The 22466-nt window shown below is 50.6% G+C and overlaps 2 protein-coding genes across 3 annotated transcripts in view; one reads left to right on the top strand and one right to left on the bottom strand.

Annotated features, from left to right (window-relative positions):
* Positions 1 to 4727: 4727 nt before the first annotated feature.
* Positions 4728 to 9524, bottom strand: NCDN (neurochondrin). 2 transcript variants are annotated; one of them, XM_068657617.1, is made up of 7 exons: positions 9238 to 9524; positions 8776 to 8947; positions 7484 to 8470; positions 6739 to 6977; positions 6009 to 6233; positions 5652 to 5794; positions 4728 to 5326 (listed from the first exon to the last, which is right to left on the bottom strand). In XM_068657617.1, the coding sequence occupies exons 1-7, from the start codon at positions 9507 to 9509 to the stop codon at positions 4890 to 4892; spliced, it is 2475 nt and encodes an 824-aa protein (XP_068513718.1). In that variant the 5' UTR covers positions 9510 to 9524; the 3' UTR covers positions 4728 to 4889. The 2 variants fall into 2 exon arrangements, with proteins under 2 accessions (XP_068513718.1, XP_068513719.1); XM_068657618.1 differs by lacking the exon at positions 9238 to 9524 and adding an exon at positions 9104 to 9201.
* Positions 9493 to 22466, top strand: part of KIAA0319L (KIAA0319 like) — a 30584-nt gene continuing 17610 nt past the window's right edge. The window contains exons 1-4 of the mRNA XM_068657616.1: positions 9493 to 9632; positions 10732 to 10898; positions 15736 to 16430; positions 21343 to 21634. Of these exons, the coding sequence (XP_068513717.1) occupies positions 10757 to 10898; positions 15736 to 16430; positions 21343 to 21634 (1129 nt within the window). The 5' untranslated portion in view covers positions 9493 to 9632; positions 10732 to 10756. The remainder of the gene's footprint in view (positions 9633 to 10731; positions 10899 to 15735; positions 16431 to 21342; positions 21635 to 22466) is intronic.

Below are 22466 nucleotides of genomic sequence, written 5' to 3' on the forward strand. Positions count from 1 at the left end.
CCGCCGGGAGACAGCCCGGGGCTCCCCGCGGGGCGCTTCCCTCGCCTGCCCGGCGGGGACCGGGGAACCCCAGCGAGGGCCTGGGGCGAGGGAGAGAAATTTGGGGGCGCCCCGGGCCTGGCTCCTGCCCGAGGGGACGGGAAGGAGAGAGCCGGGGTGCGACAGAGCAAGGGAAAACCGGGGAGCAACGACAGCAGCGTGCGCCCCCTCCTCCGTCCCTCCCCTCCGTTCTCCCTCCCTCTTCCTCTCCATCCCTCCCTCTTCCTCTTCATCCCTCCCTCCTTCTCTCCATCCCTCCCCATCCCTCCCCATCCCTCCCTCCTCCTCCATTCGGGCCCTCCCTGCGGTGCAGGGCGAGGCAGGACCACAGCATCGGGGCCCTGCGCATGGCACCGGGCACCGAGCACCGAGCTCCAGGCACCGAGCACCACAACTGCTGCCCTCTCTGCAGCCGAGAACAACCCACAGCGATGCACGTGGATGCACTCTGGGGCACACCAACCCACGCTGGTGCACGCTCACCCTTGCACACACCCCACGCGTGGCACACGCTCGCACACCCCTGGTGACACACGGCTCCGTGGCAGGGCCCTGCTCCCGCTGTCCCCGTCCCCACCGTCCTCACCGTGCCTGTGCCGTGCTGGAGTTTCCATCCATGGCAGCGTGTAATTTGTGTGCAGGCAGAGAACAAACACTTTATCCTAAACTGTAACACACTGTGATGTGTGATAGACATTAACAAACACAATCCCACATTACATTTAATTTAATTCCACTCTTCCTGCCCCGAGCTACAGCTCCCTTCATTTTCATTTTTTCCTCTGAATTCCCACAACTCAGACCTCTTTGATTTCCAGGTTTAATTAACAATGCTCATTAAATGAATTTTTATTCATTTCTTTTAATATTACCCTGCCACCTGTCTTTAGGAGGCAGAGGCTGATCATTTATTCTAATTTATTTCTATTAAAGACGGCATTTAGGGGAGGGAGGAGGGCCCGTGCAGGGGTGTCGGGGGCTGATCTATTCCAATCTCCGCATCCCCCCCTCGAACGCTTTTCAGGGACGCCGCTCCTGAAAGTCCGTGTTTATTCTCCGCCAGATCCGTTTCATTTGCTAGGAAAAATCGGATTGGACATGCCGCATTTCGCAGCTATGTTCCAGTTCATTCTTAAAGTCCCTCGCTCGTCTGGCCCGCACAATGCTGAGCCTTTCTCCGTCTCAAAGAGGTGAAACGGCGCAAAGCCCTCGTGGTGCGCGCAGCGAGCCGGCCTGCCCGCGGCAGCTCGGGGGGGAAGCCGTGTTTCCATCCCAAAATGAAGCAGGGCAAAGGCAAGCTGCAAAACTGATGGATGAAGGGAGGGGAAACCATCAGGAAAAGCTGCCCCGATGCCTCTTGGTGCAGCTCGGTGGCTCAGCACGGTGCTGGCACCGGTGGCCCCAATCCTGGCCACCCCAGCCCTGCACCCTTATAGTGGCTTTCTGCAGGCAGAAGGCAGCCTGGGAAGCACCAGCGGCGATGCCAAATTGTTGTTTGCTGTCACCTGCTGCCCCAAGGTCCCTGGTGGGGCTGCCAGTGCCACGCACGCCCTGTCCCAGCAGCTGCCTGGTGGCGTTGCTGGCTCAGAGTGGCCACAGCGACTGCTGGGGGTCTCCAAAAGCCCCGTGCAGCTCCCACTGCTCTCTGCTCCTTGGCCTCCCAGCTTAAAGACCACGTGCACGTCCAGCTGGGCTCACATTTTGCTCTGCTCGGTGTCCTCCATAATTGCTAAGAGGGATGTGACCCAGGTGGAGACCTGTCCCCTCTGCCCCAGGCTACGGGGAGCTTTTGGCACCAGCCTGGGCCCCGTCCCCACCCCCAAGGGCCCACCGGTTGCGTTTGCACCCAAGCCAGAAAACTCTGAAAAACTGGTTTTGTGGTGAAGGTCCCGGTTCTCCTTCCCAGGCAGGTCAATGTGTGCTTCCAGGAGTGTGCAAGGGGCTTGAGGGAGCCACCTTTGCATTCAGGGGTCAGCAGTAAAAAAAAAAAATATATGCTGGGGCACGGGAACAGAAATATGTGCTCACGTCTCACTGCCCCAGCCAAAGCTGAACTGGTTCTTCCCCAAAATCTGGCTCCCATGGGCAGCTCAGAGAAATGTGGGCTGCTCCTGCCCCTTCCTACATCCTCTCCCCAGGAATTCAGGTGGGGAACAAAGCTCCTTGCCCCAGGACGGGGCAGTCGCTGCCCCCATTACGTCCTGCAGCTCATGGGAGGGAGCTGCTCCCATATCCCTCCATGCAGCGACCTTCTGAAAGATTTCATTTTATTGCCAGTGCTTTCGGGATGCTACGGATACACACAGCGAGATAACGCATGCCACAGGAGGGCTCGCAAAGGCATGATGACATTTAAGCTGTCACAGCAAAGCGGAGCGCGCATCAGCTCCTCGGGGGCCTTATCCTGCTTGGCCAAGGCAGGGTGAAAAATTGGCTGCTTCCCATCGAGCTGTGTCCCAGAGTGGCAAATGCACCGGGAGATAACGCAGAGCTTGCTCTGGGTGTCGCCAGCTGCCATCCTGCTCCCTGCTGGGATCCCAAAGCGCCGCGGTGGAGAGGGGTCCGCGGGCAGCGGGTGCCATCGCCCACCTCTGGCACTGGAGGGTGGACCCCTGAAGGTGCCAGGTCCCGGTGGCAGGACCCCCAGCTGGGCTTGCAGAGCTCGGGGTGGCCCTGGAGTCCCCCCCCCGCAGCCTTTGAAGCCTCGGCCAAGCTGCTGGCAGCCAGGGCACTGAGCTGGGGCACGCAGGGACCTGCAGCCGGGCACGAACCCAGGAGGTGGAGAGGCCTCTGCCTGCTGTGCCCAGACCTGCTGCCAGGGCTCAGGGAAGGGAAATCAGCCTTTCAGGGGTGCTGTGTCACAGCAAGGGGTTAAGAAAGTGGTGGCCTGGGACAAGAGGGCACTCGTCATTCTCCAGGCATCGGCACAGTGCTTCTGCTCCGGTGTCCAGCCCAGGAGAGCTTCCCGGAGCAGCACCGATTTCTTCTTCTGTCCTCTGCCAGCTCGTGGCAGCCATGGGGTTGGTGTTGCATGGCACGGAGAGAAACAAGCATCCCGAGGGACATCGAGAGCCTCAAAAGGGCTCTGGCATGGTCCTTCTCACACCTGGGGGGACTTTCCCTTGAACAGAGTGAGGTGTGGGACAAGCACAGGGTCCTCTCCAGGATCCTGCCCGTGCCTGAAGCCTGCTGCTGCCCGGCACGTGCTGAAGGATGACCTGGAGGACATCCTTAGGCCGTTAGCAGGTGGCCTAATTGGGAATTAAAGGCAGCAGTGAAAGGCCTCCAGGTTTAGGGCTGCTCTGCTCTGGGTCGGGGTCCTGCAGGCTGGGACGGGATCTCTGCTGGGTGTCAGAGGAGCTCCTAGGACAGCATGAGGGATGGGGAACAGTTGAACAAGTGTTTGAAATTTTTATTCTTACAATCTGAAGTGTATTTCTGACTGTTCCAAGCACTGAAGCTCCCCGCGTTGCAGGGATGAGCTGTTCTTGGCAGCACGGGGAGGCTTCCAGCCCACGCGTGCTCAGAGTTACGCTCTTTTCCAAGTCCAGGAGCCTCATTTGCTTGTTTGGCGTGCTCTGCTTTCTGCTGGTAGCACCTACCTTTGTTTCAACTTGCATTAACTTTTCGGGGCTGAGCTGGAAAGATCAGAAAGATATTTTTCCTGAGCAACAGCAGACAGCAGACGCCTCCTCTCCGGTTATGTAAGGCATTCGCTTACATGAAACGGTGAGTAAAAAATCTGGTGTTAAGCAGGAATACTCCCAGTGGCAGCCCTCTTTTCGAGACTGCTCCTCATTTGTTTTTTCTCTCTATCAGGCGATTCCCCGGGTCCCCCCTCCCCGTGGCTTTGCAGGCAGTCGGGGTCAGTGCCGTGGGTCTGTCCTGCCTGCCAGAGCCGGTCCCCGCTCACGATGCCTCTCCCAAATTGCTCTTAGGGTGACACCTGGTGGAAACGCCTCGAAGTGGCCGGCTGCAGCCCGAGCAGGGAGCTCTGCGCCGGGCTGAATCAGCCCAGCCCGAACCACCTCTCTCCATCCAGGCTGCTATTTCTGGTTTTTGTTTGTTTGTTTTTTATGCTTTCAGGCTCACAGGGCACCCTAGGGCTAACAGCCCGGGCTGCAAAGCCAGTGGTGCAAGTACATCATACATCATATACTCTTTTACATCTGGCCTTCCTCTTCTGCAAAGTCTGCAGGGAGACAGGGAGCTGCAATTCCTCCATTTCTGTTTTCCTAATTCCTGTCTGAGGCTCTAAAGTGAGTCAAGGTCTTTGCAGGTCGAAGAACTTCTCCCTGCAGGACCAGAAAGCTCTCCTTGCACATCCCATCCCTGCTGCAAGAGGGAGTGTGAGCAACCACCACAAATTAGGGCTGGGTTTTGTTCAGGTGTTTTACGGGGCAGCAAGTGATGCTGTAAGGGCTTTCTTTCTAGGCATGAATGTGGGGTGATGGCACTAGTCGCAGGTGTGAACACATAAAGATCCTTTGGGCACCCCCAAACCAGGAGATAGCTGTGCTAAATTATGGAATTATTCTCACTGGTATATTTTAAAGCTCTTCGTGTTCCTGCTTTTTGCAGACTTGTAGTGCCCAGCTACTTCACCAACACACTGGCCTGTGACAGAAGGTGACATTCTGAAGGGATCTCTCCCAGGGCCCTGGGCAGAAATAAATCCCAGCACTTCATGAGTTGGAAAAATGATGCAATAGAAAACCTCTTTAATAATAAAATGGGCCGTTTTTTAAAGCAAAGTACGGACAGAGGGTCAAGCAGGGACACCTTGAAATGTTCTGAGGCAGCAACAATTCTTCGTGTCAGGTTCTGGACAGAACAAAACCTGTTGAGCTCTACTGCTCGGACAGACACTGCTCCAAAGCTGCCATGCCGTACAGGTTGGCCCACTCCTCCCCATTGTGGGACAGGATCACTTCCCTGCATGGCTTGCTGGCTCTGGCCAGCTCCACCAGCACGCCCTGGAAAGCAGCAACGAGTTCAAAATCCACCGAGGCCGGAGCAACGCGCGCCAGAACCTCCGAGAGAGCTTCCAGCCACCGTGCCTGGAGGACAGCTTGAGGCAGCCAGGGGAAGAGCGGCACGCAGCCAGCCAAGGCCTGCATCCCCAGGAACCAGAGCTCACCGATGTCACCCCAGGCACTGGTGTACGCAGGGGACACGGCCAGGGCCAGCTGGTGGCTGCTGGGGTCTGCTTGGGCTGTGTGGGCCTCTGACAGGAAGCGAATGGTGGCTCCGAAAAACTCCTTGGTGGACTGGGTTTCTTGGAGAACTGGAAGGAAAAGGAAAAGAAAGAGCTGGTACAACACTTACTGGGCTAAAGGAGGGATGCTTCAGTGCATCCGCCTGCAGCAGAGCTCTCAGGGAGCAGAATACCAGGCTCCTGCTGTAGAAATCTCTTAACCCGTGCTGCTTCCCAGCCCCTCAGCCTGCTGAATTTTCTACATATTCCACATTTCCTTTGTCACGTTTTTAGAAATCTCACCTGAAACTGGACCTGTTTCCCTCGTGTTTATTTTCTCCAGCCTACCCACCCAGCCCCCAGCTTCTGCCTGTGCAGAACAATGAGCAGTTTTGCCAGTGGGAACACTTCTCACCTGCTGAACTAGCAAGGACCCTGGCCATCATCAAGCCCAGAGTGGCAACGTTGGCTGCTAGAACCAGGTGATCCTTCTGAGGTAGCAGAAATGGAAGAGCCTTCAGCAATGTGTCCATCAAGGAGCAAAAGGTTTTCTCTTGCCTAGAGAGAAAGGAAACCCTGAGTCACTCTCTGATCTGAGCCAGACACACCTGAAAACTTCAAAGGGAAATGCAGCTTCAGAAAGGTAATGCGATGGGCACTGAGAAAAGGGACATCCCTTTTTCAGTAAAGTGTCTTAAAAGATCCTACAAGCACATTTCACATTGCACCCTCTGACTGACAACCTTAAAACAAGCTTCTGAGGCTCTGTTACCTGATGAGGTCGGGTGCAGTCACGACCAGGTTAAGGAAAATCCCACACGCAGTCTGTAGGCTCATTTCAGTGCTCGTCAGGGGTGTCAGGGACTCAGGCTCGGAGGTCAGCACCTTCCACTGATGCAGGAAGTAGTCACACAGCAGCGCCGGTGCCCCTTCGGAGATGAGGATTTCCCTGGGCCTGTCCTCGGCTGTTAAATGGCAAAAGCCCGGCAGCAGAAATCTAGAAGGGAAAAAAAATTAAAAAGGTAGAATGCAGAGAGCTGGGTCTAAGCCCTGCATTTGCATCCAACCAGGAGAAAAAAGGGGCTGTAGAATCGGTACAGAAGACAGAAATGACTCCCAAAATCAGCTCAACAAGCAACACAGTGCTGAGTTCCTCACGCCTGAGGGAAAGTACTGAAACCTCAAAGAAGGGCCCATGTAGGCTGATCTGCTTCCATAAAGGCCCTATTCTTTCCTCTGCTTGCTACAGCTAAAGCCCTGATGCACTGCTTCCACAAGTCCTTCCCTGCCTCTTAGTCTTTGTAAGCAGCTGCCATCTCACATTAGTCATACGCAGAGGGCTTGGACAGCTGCATCGCACTGCGGCACTTCCAGTCGCCTCTTTCACAGGAAAGGATCAACAAGAACTTGACCTAAATGCAGGATGCGTTTCTCCGGACCCAGGAAAAAAAGTTGAGCTCTCTTGTGCTGAAACGTATCAGATCTATGTTTAAAATACACACCTCAGAGCATCCTGGGGTAGGACGGAGCCTTCGGTGCTGGCCAGCCCAGCCTGCACCCCATCCGCCTGGGGAAGACCCTCAGCTGTGCCACTGTTGAAAACCTTCTTGGCATAACGAACGAGGAAAGGCAGCAGCTCGCAGATCTCCTGCTTGAGGGCAGATGTCTCTTCTGCCAGCCAGGCTCCAAGGATTCGTACAGAAGCAAACACGAAAGGGTCCTGCAGCTCCTCCTCTGTAACCTGTGTGAAGAAGCAGACAGAAAATTACATGTCAGAGCCCCTGTCCTCACAAATTACCTCAGTCAGGAAAACCACAGTGTGCCAAGATGCCTATTTTGGTCCACACAGCTATATCCATGAGCTGCTGAGCTGACGGAGCCAGTCTGGACTTCTGCAGCTGTGGCATATGCTAATTCTCTTTATTATTTAGAGGTAGGAAAGGGATGGAATAAAAAAACAAGAATCACAGTGATCATGGAGTTATTCATTTGCTATCTTGTGATCTGTCAGGCTGGCCACATCATCCTGTACCTGCACGTACTTTTGAGACCAGCAAGAACCATTTTTAAGTGTTCCAGTGTTTTTATCTTGACCCAGGAATCCTCTCACTTTTACCTTTCTGATTCCCTCCCCCATCCCTCCTGGGAAGAACAAGCGAGAGGCTGTGTGGCACTTCACTGCCTGCCAGGGTTAAACCACAACAAAGGGACATCAAACGTGCCCTTTGCCTGAAAGCTCTGCCTTACCTGCCTCAAGTAATATATTATAGCTCCAAATGCTTCCTCCATGATCCTTATGAGCTGCATTTTCTGTGCTTCTTCCAGCAGCGATTCCTCTTCTTTCAGACACTCCTGGATGCCCATCTCCATGAGGACATAGCAGGCTGTTACCACTTCTTTTTTCCGCTCTGTGTCCATGGGATCTGGCTCCTCTAGGGCCAGGCGGACCTCCACACAAGCCAAGTTCACCAGCAAGGCCAGGAACTTGCTACCAGTACTCCCTGCTGGGATCCACTCTGGCCCACAGGCCTGCATGAGGCAGGCAGCAAGCTTCAGAGCAGGGTCCCGCTGTGAATGGCTGAGTTTACTGCCCAAAATTTTGGCCAGCCCTTTGTAAATTCTATGGAGGCATTCAGAGCCCTTTGAGTCCCGTGTGAGTGGTGAGGAGAGGGGGATAAAGTGAGGTAAAAGCTCGCACAGCTCAAATTTGGTCATGTCTTCAGCATTAAGAAACTCTTCAGTGAGCTTGCTCAGCACGGCCAGGAGGTGCTGAGCATCTCTCTGCCAGCACTTTGCCTCTGCTACAGCCAGCAGCCCCAAAAGCAGCGTCAAGGCACGGTCAGAGCCATAATTGCCATTCACATAGGCATGGCAGAGGGCAGCCACCGTTCCTTTGGTCACCAGCTCCCTGGGACCCCTGGGAGTGGCCATGACAGCAGTCAGGCACTGGTATGCATCATCGATCATGGAAGTGCTGTCCGGATCACAGGGGGAAACCAGGACGTCATTGAAGGTTGGGATTTTGTTCAGGATCTGCGAGTGGCCAGCTAACTCCGGATCGGTGCAGAAACATGCCAACAGAGTGAGGCCGAGTGCCCTGAAGGTGTGCTCGGGGCAGCCCGACGGGGGCTCCCTGGAGGTCAGCAGGCGATTTGGAAACGTGAATCCAATTGCGTCAAAGATCTGGCGACGGGTCTTTGAGTCCACTTCTCCAGCTTTGACCGCTTTGGTCACCTGTAAGGCAAACCGGGGGTGAGGGCACAGCATAACAAGAAGCTTTGCTAGGGCTTTAGCAACTTTAAAGAACTGAACTGTCAAATAAGAAGCAAAACTGTACTTCATGGCTGCAGAAAAGTGAACCCCTGACCACTGTGATGGTTGCTAGTCATAGCTCTAATCCAGAGCTTTACCAGAGGATTTCAAGAGCTGTGGCAATGTTGATTAACCATCACCGCACCCAAACGAAGGAGATGATGCCCACTTTGCTGGTGGGAACACCCAACTATCCATTTGAAGCATCTCGCCCTTCGGGTCCTTACCAGAAGCAAGGCAGCAAACTGCTCGCTGTCGTTGCTGGCGTCTCGCAGCACGTCGAGGCACCTCTTCAGCGTGGCGCTCCTGGCTCCTGCAGCACCCTTGGGTGCAGCTCCGGAGCCTGAGGCCATGGCGATGGGGCCGGCGGTGCAGGAATTGAGCAGAAATGATGGGAAGCTGAGGGAAAAAGGACAGGGAGCTGACAGGGGAATGCTGAGGAGGGGCACCCCCAACCCCACCCCCAAAATTAGGACATAGCCCAGCTGAGGAACGCCGCCAGACCCCCTCACTGCCGAGAAACCCACCCCAGCAGCCCGATTTTCCCCAAATTACGCTATTTTAGGGGCAGCACCCAACCCCTCACGCCATCCCCTCCACTCCCAGCCCGGCCTCACGGCCCGCGGCCCTGCTCCGCCTCGCAGCCAACCAACGCGCTCCCTCCGCCCCGCCAACCAATCAGCGGGCACCTTATTGAGCAGTGCCCGAAGCCACTAGCCTCCTCACGGGGGACTGTGGGCAAACCACCCGTGACGGCCAGGCCGGCGGGTGGCAGCGGGACGGGGGGGGGGGCCGCGCACCGAACCGGGCCCAGCCGGCAGCGAGGGCCCGGTACCGGCGAGGCGGTGCCCTCACGCGTCGCCCCGGTGTCGATTCCGGTTCCGGGAGGTGTGGGCGAGCTTCCGGGTGAGGGGAGGGGAGCGGGCGCCCGCCGCTCCTGAGGCGCCGCCGCCGCCGTCATGGCCGCGGGGCAGGAGGAGGAGGCGGCCCCGGCGCCCCCCGCCCCGCCGCGCTCCGGGCCCCGCCGCCCGCCTGAGGCCGCCGAGGAGCAGCGGAGCTCGCCTCGCCTCGCCGTGAGCCGCTGGTACGTGCCCGGGGCACCGACGGGTACCGGGAGGTGGGAGGAGAACGAGGGGACCCCCCCCGGTGTGTGGGGACCCTCGCGGTCTGTGGGGGACCCCCCCGGTGTGTGGGGACCCCCCCCCGGTCCCCTCAGCCCTCGTCCCGTAGCCCCCCGGGGTTGTCCCTCAGAACCCGGGACCCTCGGGACTGCTTCCCTCCCACCCCCTGTGCGCCTCTCGGTGCCCACGTTGGAGCCAAATTCCTCCTAAATTTAGCAAATAACGAGTTTTTAAGTGTTAAGCTAGTCAGGGCTGTGCTGGTGCGCCTTTTTGAGCCTTCGGTGCTGACAGGTTGAGCTCCTGGTGCCTAATAACGCTTTATTTCTCCTAGGAAATAGATATGGGTTATCGCTTGTGAACTAGATAATAAATATAAAGAGGTACAAATACATATATAGAATATACTATATAGGTTTCTATATAGATATATAGAATATTTTATAGGTGGATTTCTCCATAGCACACATCCCCCAGTGCTGACGTGGGTTTCAGGGACAGGTGAGGCAGCCTTCCTCCCTAGAAAGGCAGAGGAACTTCGATGCTTTCATTTTTTGTGTCCCCCCGAGCAAAATATGAGGCAAATTGGGTCTTTAGCTCGGCGCCGTTGTGCTCTCGTCTCTGTTTGTTGGTGGCTGGCACCAGGCAGCACCGACGTGCAGGCGATGACGGCGCCGAGCAGCTGTGTGGGGTTTATTGAGGTCCTGGTGGGGCTGGGTGGGTTTGCTATCATCCGTGGTATTTCCGAACCCAAACGTTCCTAAATGTGTCTCAGGAATCCAGTAGGCTTCACTATTAGATCTTTTGATGCTCAAAGTGGTGGAGTATGAAAGGGGAAATCGCAGGGGTGATGAGAGGGTGAACTGCTGCGGTTCCCAACCAAGGTCTTGGTTTAGCCTGGTGACACTGATAAGTACTCAGCAGCAGTTGGACAAAGTCACAGCAATTAAGATTAGATGTTCCTTTTCCTCCACAACTGCTCCGTGCTCTTCATTACGTTGACTGGGTCCTTGTGACAGTATTCCAGTTGCCAGTAGATGTTTTCTCTTTCTCATACGTTTCTAGAACCCTGTTGTTGCCCGCAAAGGCCATGGAGAAGAGCCTGGGAGCCAAGTTCAGCATCAGCGCTCTGTTTCTGTCGCGATATTGCCTGGAAAGACCTGCAAGGGAGCTGAGAAGTCTGCAGCTGTTCTACCTGTGTGCTTGCCTGTGTGCCTTGTGCTCCTCGACAGGTGATTCTTCTGCTCTGTCTGGGGTTGTGTCTCTGTTCTTGATTGTGTTAATCCCATCACTTGTTTAAAATATCCTGAGAGGAAGGTGAAATTATTAGCCACTAGACTTTGTAGCGGATTAAAAACAAACTTGGTAGCTGCTAAATGATCTGTCAAAGTCCTAGGATAACCAAAACTCTGTGGAGAGGTGTGGGGCGCAAGGGGGGGGGATAATAATTTCATCTAAGTGATACCTAAAAGAGGTTGGAAAGGGAAGAACTTTTTTTTTTTGGCCCTCTTATATTTAAGACTCCCCCAACCCCAGTGTCAATAGTCTGTATTTGCCTACAGGTGATTATTGTTTGGCTTTTATTTCCTGTTCAAACCCGAGTAACCAACTGACTGCTCAAGTAAATAACCAAATCAGCGGCTTGTATGGCTGCTTTCATGTAATGGCCTGGAAGGGATTATTTTCTTGTATCTAAAAAAGCTCAGATTCTCTCTTTTTCAGAGAGATGCGTTAAGTTTCTGAGAGTATTTTGAAGACACATCTTCACCCAGAGGTGGGAGTTTACCATGTGTGCACGTGGCGTTTATCAGATCTTTGTGAAGAAAGCTTGTTCTGTGGCTGTTTTCTTCCATTTGCAGTGAATTAGAGGCTGAAGGCAGTGGTGTCTTCAGTATTTATGAACCCATGTTACAGCTCCCGTTTGCAGAAAGGTTGCTGTGTCTTAATGGCAGCAAGAGAGGAAAAGGAGGGTTGTTCTGCTCTGCTTCTTGCATTCCTGGATATGTTCCGTAGGGTGCCACAATGTCTATTGTTTCACTGGGCATTCCTTGACACCTACCAATAGGTTTGATTGAGCTAACGAGCTGTGAGATCTTAATCTGCTAATTTAGAACCTGGAAAAACATAGTGGTATTCCTGTTCCTAGTAAAGTGTTCTCAACACTTTATGTTTCAGTGGTGTGTCACACGGATTGTGTTTCTTTGTAGACCGGACTTCGTACTTAACGTTTCCTGTCTCTAGTGATATCCTAGGAGTTAGAGCTCTGAATCATTTGTTGATCCTGTCTGGTGTTCTGGCCGGTGCTGTGGCTTTGAGTGTTTACCTGCTTGGGAGAGTTTAAAAACCATGAAAATTGATGCTTGTATGAAAACAGAAGTAATTATGGATAGAGCATTTCTGGTCTTTTGGTTTTGTGTGTGTCACTTCAGCAGCAGATTTGGTAAACTGAAGAGGAATCGTGTTTGCTTGGAAACTTCTGTGATCGCGTGGCATTACCTAAGAGGAATTACGTTGACATACTTGGCTACATGTGACAGATTAAAAAAAAAAGTCTGTGCAGTCAAGTCTTTAATCATTAATCTGGTATCGTTAGGGATTAACTGCCTGAGTAAGTCTGTGAACCTGAGCTTATTAATAGAAACTGTTCCTACCCATTTCATTCTCCTGCTGCTCAGCTGTGAGCTGCACCACAGGGACAGGAACTCCATGGATTGAGGACCGTGTTTTTTTACTGATCCTGGAGAAGAAAATGACAGAAATTGTGTCTGGCACAAAGAACTGGAAGGGGCTGAACAGCCAGCTTCTGTCTTAATAAACTGAAGTTGATAACTCTGCCTGTGCTCACAGCTGCCTCCTGTTTGGTACAGACTCACGTCCATTTAGAGCAGGCGCTGCAGCCAATTCTGGGGAGATCCCCATTTGTAAGGCTGCAGAGAGCAGCGTGGGGCTCCCATCACTGCTCTTTGGCCCCTTAGGGTGCTGCTGTAGGACTGCAGGGAGGCAGTGTTTCGTGAAGAGGCTGCGTGAATTTTCCTGGCAGACCAGAGCTGAAATGCAAATGTGGCTTGAGGAGCTCTGCTTTCTGCCATCGTGCTTCAGTGAAGTTGTGTGAATCTGCGCTGCCTGCCAAACGCCGTAGGAATTGCACAGCTGAAAATCAGTATGGCTCTGTGAGAAATGCACATCCAGAATGCTGTCACAGCGTATTGCAGGTTGCCTCTTCACTTCTGTTGTTTCTCGGAGTTAACTGAGCTTTAAGCTGTCCGTGTACAGCGATATGGAAACTGTGTTGGCTAATTTCAGATAAACATGTCCTAGGTGGGCATTAGCAGAGCGCTGGAAATGAAATCTGGCCAACACATAATTCCAACTCTGCGTCTTGTCTTCTCAGTTAAAAGAGAAGCAGAATGCTCTCAGCATGGTGGTGGTTTGTCATCTGGGTTCAGTCATGGCTCTGGCATACCTAGGAGATGTTCGTGGGGATTCAGGTTTTAAATTTTAAATGAATAAATACAATTCTTGTGTATGTGGCAGCTCCTCACATGGAGTATCTGGGATCCATTCTCTTAAATGTGCCACATTCTGTTTGTGCTTAGTTCCAGGGCTGACACTGGAAAGCTCCTGATGAGCTTCATGGGGTTCTGCATTTAACTAATTTGTGTGGTGTGTGTGAGCCAGGGCTCATACTTGAGGTGGAGGAGCAGGGCTTTTAGGGATGTGGCAAGCATCACATTTCCCTTTTGCACAGGATATATTAGGGACAGTGCTTCACCTTTAACAGGCAGTGATTTTTTTTAATTTTTTTTTAGACCAGCTTGAGTCTTTACAGGTAAGATCCTCTTGAAATTCACAGCATGCACATTTTCCTTCCATTTGCTACTTCTTTCTCCAAGTCCAACATGCGTGTGGTGCGTATCCATGCGTGCCTTCTGTGTGTACAGCCCCCTCCTTGGACTCTGCCCTCATTCCAGGCCCATCAGGCTGGTGCCAGGTGCTCGGCCCTGCCTGTGCACGCAGCCTCGTGGCAGGGTGGCTGTCAGTCCGAGCACCTCGCAGCAGAACGAGGTCAGATGCCTGCCCCGGGCAGGCTGCCGTCTGTTTGCTCTCGAAGGATGATGAGGAGTGACAAGGATGGCGCTGATCTGAAAGGTGCTGTTGTCAACGTCTCTTTCTGTTGAACATATGCAATTTCTCACTTACACGTTGCAGTTGGACGTTTCTCAAGAGAAGAGCTTCCCCTCCTTCCTTGCAGCTCTGGGTTCAGACACCTGCAGAGAGCTCTGGTCCCCTGTGGCTTGGGCACAGATCTCAAGCGCCTTCTGTTGCAGCTGATGCCAGCTTTCCGGAGCCTCATCTTTGCTGAGCTGGCCTCACAAATCAGCTATAAATAACGCTTCTGCTTTTTCCTTTCTGATGTCTCAAAAAGAAACTTTCCATGTGGTGCAAGTTCCCATTTTGGGTTAGGATTCTCGGTGTTGCAAGAGATATTGTGCAAGGGAGGAGCGTGGATATGGCTGGCACCCGTTACTTTAAACAATTGTCTGCTCCCTGCTGGGTGAGAAGGTCACTGTTACTATGGACATTAATGACCAGTAGTAGAAGAGCTGTTACACCCTACTGTGGTGTTTGGGTAACTGAATTACAATGAAATGCATCCTACGTCATCCCTGCTTGCTTTCTGTGCCCATCGAGGTTAGCAGGAGATGCTGGGGGTTGGTGCAGGAGGAGGGGGAAGGTCACGGTACGTTTGTATCACCACCTTTGGGTATTAGCTGTGATTCAGAGGGGTTAGAGTTCAGTGCCACATCATTGGTATGAGGTAAGTGTCTGTGGCAGGGATTTAAAGTCCTTAAATCAAACATAACTTAAAATGTCCAGGGTGGAAGACTCTTGCAGTTGCCTGTATTGGTGTATGCTCAGAGTTTTCCAGGTCTGGTGTTCCAGGAGATTGATCACTGCTTGTGAGTTCCAGATTTGATCAGAAAAGTATCTCCTTGCTCCACTTATGTCTGTGTAGTGTCTGGCACTTGGAAAGCTTCCCGCGACCTGAGCCTGCCCTGGTCAGCAGGGGGTTACAGTAGTGTTGGCAGGGGAACCTTGCATGATAAAGCCTGATAAAACACACTGCAGCCATCACCAAATTACTTCTGTTTGATGGATAACGACATGGAGATTTGTGTGGCTTTTCTCCTGGGCCTCAACATATTCTATTTTCATGTGTTTGTGACTTGGAAGTGCCAGGAGAAGTGGGATGAGAATTCTTTTCAGTGGAGACGGACAGATGGATCAGCAGCCTAACTTACATGCCTGTTAGTTTTAGTCCTACTGTAGTGAACGTGAGTATAATTCAACATAAATTCTGTATTCATTCGGAGTTACAAACAGAATAATGTGTTACTGAACTCTGCTTTAAATGCTGTCAAGAAATGTCTATCAGGGTATTGTAATTTAAATCCAGGCTTCTTGTTTATAACAGAAAAAGGTTTTTCCCATTTGTGTTGTGTTCAAGAGCTCCCTTCCTGACAGGGAGCCAGATCTGGAGCACAGTGTCCAGCTGCACAACTCGGAGTCCAGTGACATAGTTTGTAAAGTAATCTTCTAGTGACCTATTATCCCTTGGATGCTGAACACAGCACAGTGTAGCAGTCCCAGAGGTCATTAGTCTATTTTTAGGGAGCCCTTAATCTGTAGAGCTCTGAATTTTGGAAGCCTTTAATCCATTGATCCCTGCAAGCACTCCAGTTTTTCATGCTAAAAAGACAAATCCGTATGCAAAGCAGTTGCTGCTTTACCCCTGATCTGAGGTCTGGAGTAACTTGACTCTGAAATGACGTCAAATGGCTCGTGGTTTGTTTGACAGAAGACTTGCAGATAGCAGATTAATGTCTAAAACCTGATGCAAAGACACTTAAGGCCAGGGCTGGATTCCAGGAAGCCCTTGTCGAGCTGCTCTGTACCCTGTCTCCCACATTACTTCTGTACTCTGAATTCATCTTGGCAATAGTAATGAGGTTTTATTGTCCACTGCTTTGAAAAACTGAGAATTGTTTTTTGTCTTCCCTTTCCCAGATGCAAACTGGACCAGATCTAAGTGTGAACCAGGGACGATCCTGCTCGGTGGACATTTGAGATCGTGGGAGGATCATCACTTACAGCTTCTGGAAGGATTTCATACTGTACAGTCCTGTCAGACTGCTTGCTGCCAGCGCCCCACCTGTGATGCCTTTTGGTTCTTGGAAAATATGTGCATCCAGGTGAACTGCACTCTGCCTGCCATGTGTCAGGCGAACAGGACTGGCTCTCCTGATTCCATTTTGGTGTTTTTAAAGAAATCCAAAAGCACAGAGCACTTAAAGCTTCAGACAGGAAGCGAGGCGAAGACCTGGCTTCGCAGGTGGTTGGACTGGGGCATCCCTGTCCAAGGGAAAAAAAGACTGCGGAGGTCCTTCCAGAAATGGAGCCTGGCAAATAACAGGGAGGAACTCCTGCAAGGGGACGTAGCAGCAAGCCCCAGTGGTGAGGCTGCAGCCAGAGCATCACACAGCAGATCTAGAAACAGCCGAAGTGAAACGGAGCGCTTGAAGGATCAAGTGCTGAGGTACTTAGTGGAGGACAGGCCTGGTCCTGAAACACATCCAAATCAAAAGAAAGACTCACTGAAACGTGGGCAGGAGCCAGACGATGAGAAAACCAAAAGCCCGTTCCCTCCTAAAAACAATGTTGTGAACGGATCGAGTGATGCAGACAGTGTTGGCTTGCCACAGGTAAGGGGGAGTTCTGGGATGGTCATCACCCTCCAGCTCTTGCTCTGTGCAGACTTGGACTGGAAACTTTCTAAGTGATAGGATAACTTTCTGGAGGTCTGTTCTCAACCTTCTGGCCTTCTGTCAACAGAGCAAGGGCAGACGGGTTTTGTTTTGTCGGGGATGGGTTTATTTTCCCACTTCCTATGTAGGATAAACTGTCTTTGAGAAGATGAGGAGAGATGGAAGTCCTGATAGGGCTTATTTATCCATTATATAATCACAGAGAGTACACAGAGATGAGGTGCAAAGGTGAGATGTGATAGGATGCCCATGGGAAGCCCTTGTGAGTTGAAGACTTACCTATAAAAGTACCTTTTTAGATCCACAGAAGTCATAAACTGTTTTCTTGGGTAAACTGTTTTCTTTTGAGTGCTGGATCGAGGCAGTTAAGTACGTTATTTATAGACATGCGTTGGGTTTCCCATGTCAGCCTGCTTGCTTGAGTTGGCGTCTTATTTTTTCCTTCTGTTTTTGAAGACAGTTTCAGTTTCTCAAATCCACAAAAGCTTACATTGGCACTGGTTGAATGAAGCCAGTTTAGTGCCTATTCCAAGCATGTACGATGTTGATCTAGTAAATCCAGATGTTACTCTCAAGAGGAAGCACGTTTTAATAGTTAAATGATATTTGTATGTTCAAATCTGCAAATTGTTTTTTGAACATCATACAGAAAAAGCCCAGACCGATTGATGGTGAAACAGGAAGAATCCTGCTCCATGAAACTGTCTGTAAATCCTTGAACCCTGCTGCCTTTTCCTGTTGTTACACTCTTGTTCTGCACACTTGACAGAATTTATTTCTCTCCCTTGTATGCAAATCTTGGTTCCAGGTACGGCTGTGACTGGTGTGAGCCACCACCCTGCAGAGCAGGATGTGGAGAGCAGCCAAAGGACACCGCTGAGAGCTCCAGGGCAGCCCGGGTGGCGTGTGAAATCATGCACTAATACTTTACAAATGTTTGATTTTCCAGAACCTCGCAGCGTTTGGGGCTGCCATAACATCTCGGCTTTCTCTCTCCCCTGCAGTACTGCAGCATTTCTGCCCTGCCTGTTCTTTCTTCCTCCTAATATTTGCGATTTCCTCAGTGACCCCATTCTCTCACATACGTAATGCCTGGCGAGGCTTCTTGACAGCCAGCCTGAAGTGTTTTCTTTTGCTCTTGGGTAATAGTTGCTGTCTCCCTACTTGTTCAGTTTGTTCATGTTATTGCTGTTTGGTGCCTTCTCAGTAAGCTGGCTGCAAATATTACATTTCATGCATTAATCAGCTGCTGAATAGTTCCAAGTATCCAAGGTTTCCCATCCTTAGGAAGTGCTCTCCTTGGGTCATCATGGTGCACCTCTGGATGTGTGCAGGGGGAGGGGGTTTTCTTACAGTCTCAATAAAAACTTTTTACTGAAAAGTATTGGCTGTGATGAAATCAGTGGCAATCACACTTCTGAGGTTTAGGATAGAGTTCTCAAGGAGGAGAAAGAATTAAAAAATAAAAATCCACCTTACCAGGAGTATCGAGTCGAAGCTAATCCTACCCAGCCCTGGGCTAATTCCTTGATTATTGAACCATTCAACTTTCACAAGCGAAATGTAAGTCAAGCTATGCAGCTGTCCTTGCATTTCTGGTGTGAGAGCAGTTTAATTTAGGCCAAGGATGTAACGTTTGAGGTTGTGTACTTGGGACCTGGCCAGCCTGTGCAGGAGGGAGATGGTAAAGCAGGGAGTCCTCCAACTTGGGTTGGTTATGGGCCAAAATAAGTGAAGTTACAGTTACACGCATACTAAAATCAATAAAATTTCATCCAGGCTAGGTTTGGTCAAGCACTACACAGCTTCAGCAGGTGGATGCAGGGTATTTAGTACTGTTTGTAACAAAGGTTTGGCAGGGAGGCTGGAAGGTGAGCAGAATGCTGGATCATTATTGCATGCCAGAGCATCAGACATTTGAAGTAGGAGAGGACAGGTGAGGTCAAAGTGGCTCAACTCCTCTCTAAAAGGGAAGAAAGAAAGCAACGTGCATGCGCTCCCCCTCTGTTACAAACATTGAATGCATGGCATGTCAATCTTTTCCTTTTCTCCTAGAGACACAGGGAAAACTCGAGTGACTTTTTTAGCACAACGTTGCCTCACTGAGTTTTAATTTTCCTCTTGGAGTTCTGAGGGCTCCGTAGCCACTTGCAGTGCCACTTGCTAATGTGCAGCAAGCATGAATTTGTGGGTTTACTGTATCCATCTTACACTGCTCTGATGTCCCAGGACAAACTGCAATGCACCCTGCTCATCTCTCCTTCTGTAAGGAAGAGAAATGTGTGCTTTTCCATTAGTGAGTGACGTTTGCCAAGCACTGAATCTTCTGCCCTGTTGCAGAAATACTTGCCAATTAAAAAACCTAGCGAGGAATATAATAAAACCTAGCAATGCATTTAATGGCCGCTCAGGAGAAGCATGTAAGTGCAGCACTGCTGATGAGAAGGGCTCCTGCAGCACTGCAGCAGTCCTGCAGGCAGACTGTAGGAAAAGGCTGCAGCCTTTAAAGTGGAGTTGTGAGAGCAGAGCCAGAGAGCTCACTGCTGCGTTCACAACTTGGGCTGTTCCTAGCCCTAGCAAGCCTCGTCTACTCTGTGAGGAAGGAGGAAAGGTCTCTCTTCACACTCAGCACCAGTTCTGTGATGATTTGTGAAGTTACTCAAAATTTTGAGGGTCTCTGCAAACACTACACCTGGTGCAAACAATGGAAGATGCAATCTGAGCTGCAGAGAACCTATTCTGTAAATTCAGACAAGACTCACCAGGGAAAGACCCATTTTAAATTAATCAGTGGAATAAAATTCCTGAACGTGGGTGTTTCTCTTTCAAGTAACTTAGGTTCAGTGCAGATTCTGATGCACGTAGCCTGCTTTATTTGAATTTTGCAGACCCTCAGAGAGGGGGAGAGGTCGCTTGTCCCAGGACAAAGGCGGTTAGGGGTTGGAATAAATGCCTGACACATGTTTTCTCAGGCCAGTATGTCACTTCTCTCTATTTGGTAAGCTAATAAGATAGGACAGCTGGCAAACTTCTCGTCTCCCCCTCATTTATCCCCAAGAATGAAGTCTTCTGTTCTTTGCTTTAAAGAATTCGGGTTTATGGAGTAAAGATAAGGAATGCCTCAGCTTGCAAGCATTAGAGGCATTTTGGACTGCTACATTGCTCCAGGGAAAGCTTATCTAACTCGAGCTGTCCGCAGACATTTGGCGGCCGATTCATCCCGAAGACTTCTGGGAGGAAGAGGATCTCTCTTAACTGTAGAGTATTTTAGGCATTCAAAAGTGAGGCGAGGAAGCATCCAGCTCACTGGAAATATTATTGAGCAAAGTGGAGCTGCAGCTGCTGTGCAGAGCAGGAGGATGCTGGTCTCCCGTGCCTTGGTTGTGAGAGCTGTTGTTGCACCCGCGTGGGTTGGTTCTTAGCAAGCAAAAAGTGGTTCCCTGTTGTGGTCTGCGGCCACGGAGACGTTCTGCTTTCGTGCCTTTCCTGAGCAGTCTGTCTCAAGTTTCTTTGAGCTCGTGCCTGGCTGTTCAGCTCTTGTCATGCTGGCATTTCTGACTATTTCACTCTAATACTTGGCAGAAGTGTGTCAGCATCTCCAGTTGCTAAAGCTGGGGGTTGCTGTAAGATGGCTCTGGCTGGGACACCCACCAGTCCCAGGGCTGCTGCATCAGACTTTGCTGCATCTCTGTTCCAAACAACCTGCTGTTCCAGGACGTGCAGGATGGCTTTGCTTTTACAACTGGCATTTAATGGTTAGAAGCCCAGCCCAACATTAACAGATTGTGGTCCACCGTGGTCTAAAACATTTTTACAGTCCCCGTTTCCTGGACTGAATGCCAGTTGCACAGTGTGCAAACTTGAGAATTTTTCCTTCAATATGAGCTTTTAATCAGTTCCTGTGGTGGACAATCCAGTTCCAAAACGCTTCCCAAGTCAAAAATGGTAAGTTGTTTCATTTTAAATATTTAGCAGATGTTCCCAAAATAGATTAGCTCAGGAAAACATGCTACACACATGCATTTTATGGTAAAAGGTGAATTGTTGAGAGTACTGCCTGGCAGACTAAGAACTGGGATAGGGCTAGGTACCGCAGAAGGAATTTTGTGATCAAGGAAAGGAAATTGTTCCTGCCACTTTGATTATTTTCAATAAAGTGGTTCATCCTCTATGGATGTGAGCAACCTTTCTGCCCGTAAGCTCAGCTCCCTGCCCCAAAAGCATCTCCTCTGGCATGCACTGAGGGAGTTGTTTGTGTCAGGTCACTTTGCTTTGAAGAATGGCTCTGAAATAAACTTCATCTTGCTGAAAAGAACTGGTTATTAAATAAAAATGCCACTGCAGTCTTCCTCCTTCCTGCTTGCCAGCTACACATTTTTAGAAAAAGGAGTACGTGGCCTAGGTAAATACCCAAAATGTACCCCAGCTCCTGGTCCTTGTTTTCTGCTCTTGCCTCATTCCAGCTCTGTTCTTTCAGTCCCACTCACACACAGTTTTGAACCTGGAGCTTCTGTTGTATTTGCCACATCAATAGCATGATGTATTCAGACTTCAGATGCTGTATTTGGACCTAAGGTCTTGACTGGTTTCACGTGGACCTAGAAGTGGTCTGTCTGCTGTGGAAGGACATGGAGAAGTGTTTTAGAAGTGGAAGCAGTGAAACTTCCTTCTTAGGGGGAAAACAAACCAGGGCCTTTTCAGCTTTCTGCAGACTGAATAAGTGCAACTTCTGGTGGAGTTCAGTGTACGGCGGGATCCAAAGGAGTTTGGGTCCAGTGTGAAACAAATACAGTCAAACAAAACCGACAGTCAGAGCTCAATCAAACTAACACTGCTCTTTTCTTTCCAGACCTACACAGGAACACCCGCACCAGAGCTGTCAGCGTTGACTACTTTCTCCAGTCCTGTAGCACTGAGTTTGACAGCTACTGGAAAGACCGAGAAGCCTGAGCAGCCAGATGATGCTTTCATCCATCCCCACTCCTCAGATACGCTGCCCACCATCAGCCCTGTGCAGGGGAAAAGCACAACGAAGCTGCAGACTGCTACTTCTGTGCCAAGCAGTGTTCCCACAAACACGAGTGCTTCTACGGTCCAGACCAACACTGCTGCATCACCCAGTACTACTGCCACTACCCCAGGTGAAAACATGCAGTGCTGCTGCAGAGGCCGTCTGGTTAGGTTTCCTTAAGCCATCACAGCACTGAAAAACACAAATTAGTTTCAAAAATGATGCTTGAAAGAGTGCTGAGCTGTGTGTCAGCACTTGGGGTGCTTGGTCCCCGTTAACTAACGAGGTCCTGGAATGGGACTTCGGCATCACAAATCTGCACGTGACCCTTGGGTCTGTTTCCAAGAACAGCTTGGAAGTAACTGATATCTTCGTTCCCAAAATGCAAGTTGAGATGGGGTGCAAGGCACAGCCATGTGAAGCGTTCTTTCAGCAGTCACGACACGTTGCTCTCTCTCGAGTTCAGTGATAGAGATGGGGTGTATCTGATTCTCTTCTCTTCCATCCCTGACATGTCAATGCACAGTTCAGCCACAGAGCAGCGTACTTGGCCATTAGCCCACGCGTTGCTTTGCAGCAAAATGACATTTGTGTTCACACTGGTATTTCTTAAAGCAAACATTTGAGAATGTATAAAAACAAAAATGCACTTCGGACAGTTCTGTTAACCCGCCGAGGCCATTAGCTCATCCTATAAGGATGCGTGCTTACATCGAATGATGTTTACTGGTCGTGTGATAGCTCAGAATTCAATTAATCCAGTTTGCCGAATTTCTTTTGAATTTAGGGTTTCTTTTCCCTTACAAGGGAACGAATGGAAAGTATAAAGGAAATGTTGCATCCAAAGACATTTTTGGCAGGAAGCTGATTGGATGCCTGTGCTAGCAAGTTAGTATTCTTTTTAAGGACTTACCCCAGCTAAAACTGGGAAACTTATTTTAAACAGCTTCAGTGGCTTGCGT

This window comes from Anas acuta, chromosome 21 (assembly GCF_963932015.1).
Source record: "Anas acuta chromosome 21, bAnaAcu1.1, whole genome shotgun sequence".
NCBI classification, from domain to species: Eukaryota; Metazoa; Chordata; class Aves; order Anseriformes; family Anatidae; genus Anas; species Anas acuta.